Source organism: Glycine max, chromosome 4 (assembly GCF_000004515.6).
Source record: "Glycine max cultivar Williams 82 chromosome 4, Glycine_max_v4.0, whole genome shotgun sequence".
In the NCBI taxonomy this organism is placed as follows: Eukaryota; Viridiplantae; Streptophyta; class Magnoliopsida; order Fabales; family Fabaceae; genus Glycine; species Glycine max.
The window spans coordinates 35,117,365-35,128,424 of NC_016091.4; the positions used below are offsets into that span (position 1 = coordinate 35,117,365).

The 11,060-nt window shown below is 35.0% G+C and overlaps 1 protein-coding gene across 3 annotated transcripts; it reads left to right on the plus strand.

Annotated features, from left to right (window-relative positions):
* Nucleotides 1-298: 298 nt before the first annotated feature.
* Nucleotides 299-3,056, plus strand: LOC102665201 (uncharacterized). Of its 3 annotated transcripts, none has more exons than XM_006578401.4 (3): nt 299-571; nt 1,048-2,443; nt 2,666-3,056. In XM_006578401.4, the coding sequence occupies exons 2-3, from the start codon at nt 1,082-1,084 to the stop codon at nt 2,687-2,689; spliced, it is 1,386 nt and encodes a 461-aa protein (XP_006578464.1). In that variant the 5' UTR covers nt 299-571; nt 1,048-1,081; the 3' UTR covers nt 2,690-3,056. The 3 variants fall into 3 exon arrangements, with proteins under 3 accessions (XP_006578464.1, XP_006578465.1, XP_040870493.1); XM_006578402.4 differs by lacking the exon at nt 299-571 and adding an exon at nt 611-754; XM_041014559.1 differs by lacking the exon at nt 299-571 and adding an exon at nt 691-844.
* Nucleotides 3,057-11,060: the final 8,004 nt, after the last annotated feature.

Genomic DNA, 11,060 nt, shown 5'->3' on the forward strand with positions numbered 1-11,060 from the left:
CTCTTAAATACAGATATATGTGAACATATATTATCATAATTTATAGTTTAGTAACTAAACTTGCATAATTATTAATTATTATGTTATATTATTTTAAAATAAATTTTATTATCTTAACAAATTTTGTTTAACATATTTCATTTGAAAATTATTATCAAATTTTGTTATATTAATTAATTACTTTAAAACTTACCTTTCGGGTAATGTAATACTAAGAAAATAAAATAAAATAAAATAAACAAAAGACATTAAAAGAGGGAGCAACAAGTAAGGAAAGCAGAGGTCGAAGGTTCGGGGAAATGGAAATGATTAATCATAGCCAGAGAATAAAAAATGTGAACGAACCGCGATTTTGTCCGTAACTGCAAACGGAAAGTCACGCTCTGTTGTTTTCCGCGTGTGTATGTAAGAAAAGCCAACACAACCAATAAAGCTAACTTTTTATTTCTTCTTGGTTGTGAAGATTCTGACTGACACAAGCAGAGTGGTACTTCTGAAGCAGATTGTTTCTTCTTCTTCACACTCCGCTGCGCTGCGAGATTTCCATGATTGTCCCATCCATTTCAGGAAGGTAGATATATTCTTGGTTTGGTCTTAAGTCTTTTTCCTTGTTTGAAAAGTATGTACAATCTTTTTCTAAGCAACCCATTCTTTTTATCAAGTTCATTTTCCTTTCGACCCAAAATAAAACACTCCTCCCTTTACTCTTTTGTTTCTCACAAACGGAATTCTGATTTTTTGCCGGTGGTAACCGGTAAGTGGTTGCTTTCTGTCATCGATCTATTCTTCATGTTAATGGATCGCCTTTGTCATATGTAATATCGTTGGAATTTGGCAATTAGAGGTGACACATGGAGTAGTAAACTTTCATAACTAGCTTCTTTCATTTATTTATTTATACATTATGCCCACATGCCTTAGGGACAACATTTTCTATGTCAGTTAATATTGAAATTGACATCAAAAGTCTACTTTGATTAAACAAAAAAATAACAATAATTTTTTTCCCTATCATCTTTGACGATTGCAATTTCCTTCTGCGTTCAGGGTTTGGTGATAGATTCAATAATCAAGGTTTAGTATGGCAGATTCTTTGATATCCAGAAGTAAAAGTGATGTAACGGCAATGAAGGAGACACTTCGTACGCAGCAGCAACTTCTGGAAAAGCTATATGCTGAGTTGGATGAGGAAAGAGAAGCTTCAGCTACCGCAACGAGTGAAGCATTGGACATGATACTGCGTTTGCAGGGAGAGAAGGCTGTGGTGAAGATGGAGGCGAGTCACTACAAGAGGGTGGCAGAGGAGAAGATAGGCCATGCCGAGGCCTCTATTGAGGCTTTTGAGGAGCTTATGTACCAGAAGGAAATGCAAATTGCGTCTCTTGAGTTTCAAGGCCAGGCTTATAGACTCAAACTTATGAGCTTTGGGTGTGAAGGTTTTAATGAGTTTGAGTTCCTAGAGGATCTGCTGTTGAAGAGGGGTGATCAAAGAAATGGAGAAAATGGGGGTAGGGGTAGCACTATTAGAAGGCTACATTCAATGCCCCCCATTCAGTTTCTGAGTTCCCTGACTGCTGCAAAGAGGGAAAGATCAACTAGTCCAGTTCTTGATGTGATTCCTATGATAATGGAGGAGAGTACTGACAAGGAAGTTGCTCAACCTGGCTTGGATTTGACACGAAAATTAGTTGACTTTGCATGTGGCAGTGGAACTCTTGATTCATATTTGAACAAGATAAAGGAGTCGGATGAACAGGTGAGGGTGATTTCAGATTGTGATGAAGGAGAAAAAAGTGCAAATTTGAGTAGTAGAAGAGGGAGGTCTTCTTCAATTTTATCAAAGGCTAGCACTAAGATGGCCTGTGATCAAACAGAAAGATTGCTCTCAACTAACTTTGATGAAGTGAGTCCAGGTGAAAGCACACACACTAGAGTAGTTGTTAATGATTCTCCTTGCTTGCTTAATGTCCATGATGTGTATGAAGTCCCACAAACTAGTGAAAAGCATGAAGTCAGTGAACATAGAGAAAAAAGGCTTGAAAGATTGAATTCTGATGCATTGAACAAATTAACAAAACCAGATTCTGTGTCTGAGGGAATGGTAGAATCACTTGTTAAACATGGTGCAGAAAAGAAAAAGGGTATGTTTAAAGTATATGGTGAAATCAAAACTCCTTGTCCTAAAGATATGATGACTATCATTGGCCACATGGATTGTAATTCTCAAGCTGAGATTCAAAAGCTGAATCAGAGAATTGAGAGGCTTGAGAGGGAGAGAATTATTGCAAGGCAAGAGGTTACCCATGAAGGGAATGGTGAAGAGAAATTGAGGCTGTTAAAGGGCATACAACGTCAACTCCAAATAATACAATCCGAGATGAAAAGCTTGAAAACCGAAAAAGCCACTACTATGGATGATGTTTCTTTGGCTTCCCTCCAAGAGGTAAAATATGATATGGTGTTTCTTTCCTTCACCCTTGAGAGAAAAAAAAATTGTCTATTGCTTGAGTGTCTTTGATTCTCAGTGGTATACACTCTGCATTTGGTATTAATTTTTATATGAGAATACAGATTGCGACTGGCTTTTGATGAATTATTTCATATTTGTGCTCCGTATTCCTGATATTTGAAATAGGAACTAATGATAGCAAATTTCTATGAACAGGCAATGTTGCACTTTTGGCTCTGATGAAGTAACTACAGAATGACCATCTTAGACGACCAATCAACCCACTTACTGTATTACATGATGTATAATTGTACATACGGTTTGTATACACAGGATTTTTTTATGATAGAATTGAATTTAGTACCAGCAAATGTATGCAATTCAACAACAACGTCTGGTATATACTAGGCACTAGAATGATGGCAATTTAAAATTTTTTTAGGCTTGAATATTGCTTCCCTTGTCTTTTTTCTTCTCGAGATTGAGGTTGTGGTAGCTATTAGATTGAAAATCTTTCTATAGTTCAAAATTGAGACTGTATGCTCACAATGTTATATTGAAGTGGAAGTATATGAATGCCCTGAATTCCTCTCGTTGTTTATGTTCACTGGGGAAGAAAATGTTCATGGAATTTCTCACTTCAGTTTCACCCTTTTGCTAACCATTAACAAGAGATTTGATTATATCGTGAATAGATGAATTTTGTTTACATAACTGTAACGTAACTGTATTGAGTTTACTTACCAGCAAAAGTTTTTGGTGACGCTATTGAGTAAATCAAGATTCAATTTCTATAGGAAGTAGTGTTCATATTTAACGTGTGACAGTGTGTTGAACAAAATTGTCTCAAAATTTTCAGGAACAAACAGAATATGCACATCGTTAAATATTGAGACAATTTTAAACAAGAAAGCAGAATCAAAACCCAAAGAACGTTTATAAACAGAATCAATTGATAATAAAAAAATATGATAAAGGAGAGTTTTAAAAAATATCCTTAAAGAAAAAAAGTCACAGTGGTAGAAAGTTATAATGTGCTCCTCTCTCAATATACAAAATCGGTTCTTTTTCTACATTGTGTGACTGTGTTACCTCATATTTATCAGCGAGAAGCTATAAATTTATAGGCATCCAATAGGCACATCATGCAGCAACATATCTATCTATATCTATCCTTTAACGATCAAGGATGGCTAGGAAGTACATCTTACAACTACGCTCTCTTACTGTTCAAGTAACAGTGGCAACGAAACATTTATTTATTTTTCTTTTAAAATTGTAACCTTAACAACATATCTTTATGGTGGTTGATCTGTTTGTCATGCAATGCTTATATTATATTGAAAATTGCAAAATATATATATTTCCAGTATGTATGTTCTCAAAGGATACAGCCCTCAGAATTTAAATGTTATTAACTCATCGTCAACGACAAATTGTAACATGTTTCCAAATTTTTCGACAGAGACAACTTTATAGTATTTAAAGCAAATGGTATATAATACTATGCATATAATGTAGACAACAAGTTATATTTAACATTTTTGTTCTTTTCATTTTGTCTTTTACTACAAGACAACAAGCTACATGCACATCCAGCCATATACCATTTATGAGTTAACAAATTTCATTTGCATGCTTGCAGCTATACATGTTTGAATCATGTCTTGCACTTCAAATGTATAGTGGATCATCGTACACTATATATCAAATCCTTAATGCTCATTGATTTTTATTTTTTATTTTTGTTTACGATTGAAACAAACATTATTTGCGCTCTCATTTAAAATTTGAATTTTTGAATCAGTTGTGCCATATGATTTTATGCATGATCATTGACAATCTCATCCTTTATATATTGTGATGAGGTTCCTATTTTCAAACGTGCAACTCATAACTCTCAAGTTTACAACCTTTTGTTTGTGTTTTAATTTCATGATGAATTCTTCCTACGATAGCATTTGCGATGTCACAAATGGAAAGGAAACATGGAAAATCAAGGCTACGGTAGGGTAATTAGGATATGGCGAATGACTCCCATTGGTGACATAGACAACCCATAAGTTATTGATATGGTGCTCTTAGATAGTCAAGTATTTATTTCATTTTTACCTTTTTTACCTATAATCTTGAATTATTCCTTTATGAAATTCTACTCCAATATTTATTCATATAGGGAGGGAAGATCCTGACAACTATTTGAAAATCGATGATGAGGAAATTCAAGGGATTAATTATCGATGATGAAGTTTATGTCATGAATTTCTTTGGTGTTATTGGAAACATTGGCAGTTATTTGTATCAATGTATCAATAAATAACATTGATCACAAGTTTAAGTTGCTTTTTCATGCTAAAACATCAATTATCAAATGTGACGATATATATGAATGTATCAATAAATAACATTAATCCAATGTCTTCATATGCGAGCGATACTAAAAAACACGGTGAATTTGACAATCTAATAGGTAATCGAATGATGAATATTTATTTCTTGAGTTCAATTGTTCATAAGTTTTGTTGTTGATCAACAATTATTATGATCCATTAAATATGTAGATGCTGAAAAGGTGTCCGAAAAGGATGATAAGAGTGTTGGGAATTTTCAATAAATTTTATAAAATGTCAAATGAGCATCAAAACACATTACGTCAGATTATCAAGAAATTTTGAAGAATACCTGGATCTATAGAGCTTGATTAACACGCAGCGGAATCTGACAATGGTCACGAACAATTGGTTTAATGACCTTCCTCAACCAAATCACCTTCTTCCTTATGGGACCTTCGTTTTCTCTTCAAATGAGGAGAGGAGAAACTGTTTATTGATTTAGTATATTGGGAACCATAACCATGCCTTATTTTTTAAACCTATTAGGGTTTCCATTATCTTTTAATGGACCAAATTGGTTTCCGCTCATTAAGCTCATATCAATTATTTATTGGCAATCTAATGGGCTCACTCAAATAAATCACTTTATATTGAACCCATTTAAATGCAAATAACTAATATAAATGTTATAATATAATATGTAGCCCATATTAATTAATTAGGAATTATAAAATTCCTAACAATCTCCCACTTGGGTTTCATATTAACCTTAGACATTTATATCACAAAATTCTTTAGATGCGCACCTGTATGTTATTTACTTTTAGACTCCTTTTATACAATTTGGTTCATCTCATATAGCAACAGGAAACCACTGCAGTTTTCATCATAATTTAGCTTGATTAAGCCACAATGATCACCACTGTTACTCATACTCGATGACATAGATCAAATATGGATAAGCGGCATGGAAATTACATACAATGTGATCTTGATCATGTCTATTTCCAACTAGTCCAAACTTTATTCTTTATAGAGATCAATCCAAAATGCAATACAAATATTGCACACAAACAAACTTATAATGAAATGATAAACTTCAACTTTATTTCTGCAGAAAATCCAAATAACAAAATGTTTGCAAATCGTAATATATAGAACATGAGTAAGACTCCTACTAAACTAAGATACTATCAGGAATTACACCTATATGAGCAGTGTGCTCGTAAAAAGAAAAAAGAAAAAAAAACTTTAGTATCATACCTTTAGTAAGTGGATCAGCTAGTATGGAATGAGTTCCTATATGTTCTATACAAATTTATATTTTCTAGATTCTTTATTTAACAACCAAATACTTTATGTCAACAAACTTTTATTTGGTTGAATCCTTAATAAGACTGTTAAGATATTGTCTCAATAAACACTTGATGGCTACTTAATGTTGGCGACAACAAGCAAGCACGTTACAATAATTTAGCAATCATAAATTCTAGTATAATGTCTCATAGCAAAATATTAACTCCACCAACATGGTCAAATGTGAATGCTTATGTGAAGTGATTGCTATTAAAACATTCTGAAATAATCGAAGTCAGAATACCCAATGATCTCTAAACTTCTAGACTTTCGATATCAAAACACGTAGTTTCTTGTTCTCTTCAATTAACGCATAATGTGCTTTACTACTTCTAGTGTTACATACAAAGATTACTCATATAGCACCTTAGGATTCCCACAAAATAATTTCAAACTCTAAATTTTACACATGCAGATTTGGGATTCACATAATATGAGTAATTTAAACCATAGTAGTAACAACAACAACAATTAAAGAAGAGAACAACAAACATGCAATGCACAAATAATCTTTATGGTAAATTTCAAGACCCAAACAAGATACCTAGCGCACCATTAATCCTCAATCTTTGGATTGAAAAAGACTAACTACAAGTGGTACTCTCAATGCATTGATTAAACATTGGTGATAAGTCCCGTAAAACAAAGGTTGTCTTTGGACACTCCATTGCTCACATGAACAACTTATATGATGATTATTCCGGTCAAATAATGATTGTCTTTGAACATTTCATTATTCACATGGAAAATCACACTATTTATAATCACCACATGTTTACCATTGCAAGCATGTAATTATTCTGTCAAATTGTGTCTTCCTTTGGGCCGAGCACAATTCACATGAATAATTTCATGTAACATCTGTGTAAATTCAATCAAATAAATTTACGCAACAGAGGTTACTTTGGCAACATGTTGTTTCAATCAATTTAATCAAAAATACAAGATAATTTAATACAATAAATGGGAGGTCTTAAAATTACACAATTTAACCAAAAGAATCCTTTAAAAATACTAGAGAAAAAGTTTCTTTATAGTCAATGCATTCCTTCTTAGTAAAGCCTTTAGCAACTAGACAAGTCTTATATCTCTCGATATTACCCTTTGAATCCTTCTTGGTTTTAAATATCAATTTACAACCAATAGGTTTCACACCTTCAGGCAATTCGACTAGATTCCAAAATTCATTGTCATTCATAGACTTCATCTCATCCTTCATGGCATCAATCCAATTTTGAGAGTTAGAACTATGCATAGCTTGACAGAAGTTGATTAGATCATCCTCTGTTAAACCAACACCATCCTTATGTTCTTGGAGAAATATAATATAATCATTTGAGATTGCACTTCTCCTCTCTCTAATGGATCTCCTTAATGACACTTCTTGAGGTTGTTGAGGTTGCTCTAAAGGTATTTGAGGGAGAACCTCATTGTTGTCTTGTTTTGGAACAATGTCAATAGTTTGAACATTGTCTTCTTTTACTGGAGTTGTGTCTTGAACAGTAATAGGTATGAGGACTTGATCACTATAAATAACAGGTTCTTCCTCAAAGACAAGATTCCTTATGTTCCCTTCCTTCCCAAACTCAACTTCCTCAAGAAATCTTGCATTTCTCGTCTCGAAAAAAGATCTTAAGGTGGGATTGTAAAATTTATAGCCTCGAGAGCGTTCAGCATAGCCAACAAAATAGCAGCTAATTATTCTTGAGTCCACCTTTCTTTCATATGGCCTATAAGGCTGTGCCTCAATTGGACAACCCCAAATGTGCAAATGTTTAATGCTTGACCTTTCCAAGAAGTTGTAGGAAAAGGACCACAAATGTCTGTATGCACTAGTTTCAAGACATCTTTAGCTCTTTTGGCACCTAATTTCCTTATGTTTGTTTGTTTTCCCTTTATGCATTCAATACAGACCTCAAAGTCCGATAAATCCAAAGGGTCAAGAATTTCATCCAACATAAGTCTCTGAATTCTTTGTTTAGAGATATGGCCCAAACACTTATGCCATAAGGTGGCTGAATTCTCATTCAATTTTTCATTTTGTACCATGTGAACTTATTTGCAGTATTTTATTATAGGAACTAACAACATCAAGAATGTAAAGATTATCAATTAAAGAACCAGAATCAACCATATTTTGGTAAAGACTAACTTTATTATTTCCAAATGAACAAGAAAATCCAAATTTGTCCAAACTAGAAATAGAAATCAAATTCCATCTAAAAGACGGTACAAAAAAAGTCTCAAACAAATCCAAATAAAATCTAGTTTTTAAATGTAATCTAAAAGTTCCAATAGCTTCCACTGTAACCTTCTTGCCATCACCCACAAAGATGAATCTTTCATCATCACTTGGTGGTCGGCTCCACAGGCAACCCTGCATAGTCATACTTATGTGAGTAGTAGCACTAGAATTTGCCCACCAAGTATCTTTAGGTACAAAAGTCAAATTAACTTCTGAACAAACTAGAGTAAGAAATTTTCCTTTCTTCACACGCCATGCGGCATACTTGGGACACTCTTTCTTCATGTGTCCCGACTTCTTGCAGAAGTAACAAGTAAATTCCTCATCTTTATTTTGTTTCTTTTGCTGAGAAGTCCCTTCTGCAGCACCCTTAGTCTTCTTCCTTTTCTTATTCTGAGAGGTCGAAGTTGTAATACCCTGATATATATATATCTATATATTATTAGTAATTATGTTTGATGTTTGATTATTTGTTGCGTTATTTTCATCCGTAATTATTTTTAAGGAAGTTAATTTAGTTAATAGAGGGGTGGATAGATAAGGATCTAGCTTCTCAAAGAAGCCTCTTGAGAAAGCTTCTCAAAGAAGCCACGAGGAAGCTTCTAGAGGAAGCCTCTTAATGAAGCTTCTAGAGAAAGCTACATGAAGCTGCCTCGGTAAAAATGCTGCCCAGCTTTCATTAACCGTTGGATCTTCTCGAAATTTGGTCTGCAACTTCACAAAACACTTTTCCATGATCTGACCGTTGGGATCTTTGAGAAGTTGTCTGGAGTGTGCTAGAAGCCTCTTAATGAAGCTTCTGGAGGAAGCCTCTTAATGAAGCTTCTAGAGAAAACTACATGAAGCTGCCTCGGTAGAAATGCTGCCCAGCCTTCGTTAACCGTTGGATCTTCTCGAAATTTGGTTTGCAACTTCACAAGACACTTTACCATGATTTAAGCGTTGGGATCCTTGAGAAAATATCTGGAGTGTGCTAGAAGCTTCTATTCCCGAGAGCATCTCTTATTTAAGCATTTCAGCCTTTGCTTTCTTGTAGCTTAGGAAAAATGTCATTTCTTCTTCTTTCTTTCTTCCAAATCCATTTCTAAAGTTCCAAGTACTTTCTCCATCACCCACATCCACCATTAGCCACCACAAACCATCATTGTTCTCCATTGAAAACCCACACCGAGAGGAACCCTTCAACCGAAGCAGAATTTCCAACTTGGCTTGCGGTTTCAGTAGAGAACGAAAACCCTAATCTGATCTTTCGTTTTCTTTCGAGGTAACCATGATTCTATGCTTGTTTCTTGTTAGTTTCATCTTGTCTTTGCATCTTTTCTAACTTTGCAACCGCCATTGCATGTCTTCTGCTTCCTTTGAAAAACCTTAGAGAAAGAGACTTTGTAAACGTTATCCTTTCATGAAATGCATGTTATTTTCGTAACCTACACTGAACCCCGGTCACATTGGCATGGTCGGAATTTCCAAATTACGTTCCTTTTTAAAACCCGAAATACTCTCAGCTCTTTCATGTAGTAATGTGGGTGTTTGACCCAGAGCACTGTTACTAGCTTTGTTTTCTTAAATCCATACGAAGTCTCCTTCGTTTTGGCATGGTAGAGGCTTGTGTGGAATCGACAAGCAAGGACAAAAAGGAATCTTCAAGTGACGCGACGAGGAATCCGTGGGGTAGCTCACTATAGGTAAGGGGAGTTTATTATAAAATTTACCGTTTTAACACCATAGTTAGGGTTAGGGAACCTAGCTATGAGGATATCTGCCTGTCCCTGTTGCATGCTGATTTTTCTTCAAAGAAAATTACGTTTTAACTAATGGGATGTGATATATATATGTATTGTGATGAATGATATTGTTTTGGTTGTTTGAAATGTATTGTTTGAAGACCGTGCATGTGGAAATGATATTGTTGTGTTTGTTTGAATTGTTGTTGATGTTGCTATTGAGGATTTTAATTGATATGTGATGATAATGATAATTATGATGATATTGATTTGAGATGATGTTGTTAATAAACACCATGTCAACATGAATTGTTATTATTGATGAATATGTGAATATGAAATGAGGTTGTTGTTGTTGTTGATAACGTCATTGAGATGAGATGATATTTATGTTGTGAATGACATGGAAATATGATTTGTTGATTGATGTTGGAAATGCATTGGCATGTGCATGTTGTGTATGTCCGTGGGGGGCACTGTGCACTGACCTTTCAGGGTCTTTGGCACTAGCTTTTGGCCACGTTCATACGTTGGATGTTGTGTATGATCGTGGGGGGCACTGTACACTGACCTTCCAGGGTCTTTGGCACTAGCTTTTGGCCACGATCATACGTCGTATGAAGTGTATGTCATGGGGGGTAGAGTGCACTGACCTTGTCGGATGGCCCAGACGTGGGTAACTAGCGTGGTTAGAGAATCTAAGCATTCCTGAGGGGATGCTTAGGTGCTTTAATTGGTCCATGGTCTTTGGCATTTACCTTTGGCCGTGATCATAGCTCATACGACACAGGAAATAGAGTAACTGTGGCCAAGTGTACTTTGTACTAGGGGGCTGTCACCTGGTAGGGAACACCTTTGAGCACCCAGGCTGATCACCTATGGGAGGGGGGCTGTTACGTGCACAACCGGGTGTCTCGACAACTCAGCACAGTTCCCTAAGTGAGAGTGTCGTG

Excerpts from the sequence above, each read along its gene's own strand:
- LOC102665201 (XM_006578401.4), top strand. The coding sequence starts at position 1,082 with ATGGCAGATTCTTTGATATCCAGAAGTAAAAGTGATGTAACGGCAATG. Across the intron at positions 2,444-2,665 it reads CTTTGGCTTCCCTCCAAGAG|GCAATGTTGCACTTTTGGCT; the intron begins GTAAAATATGAT and ends TTCTATGAACAG.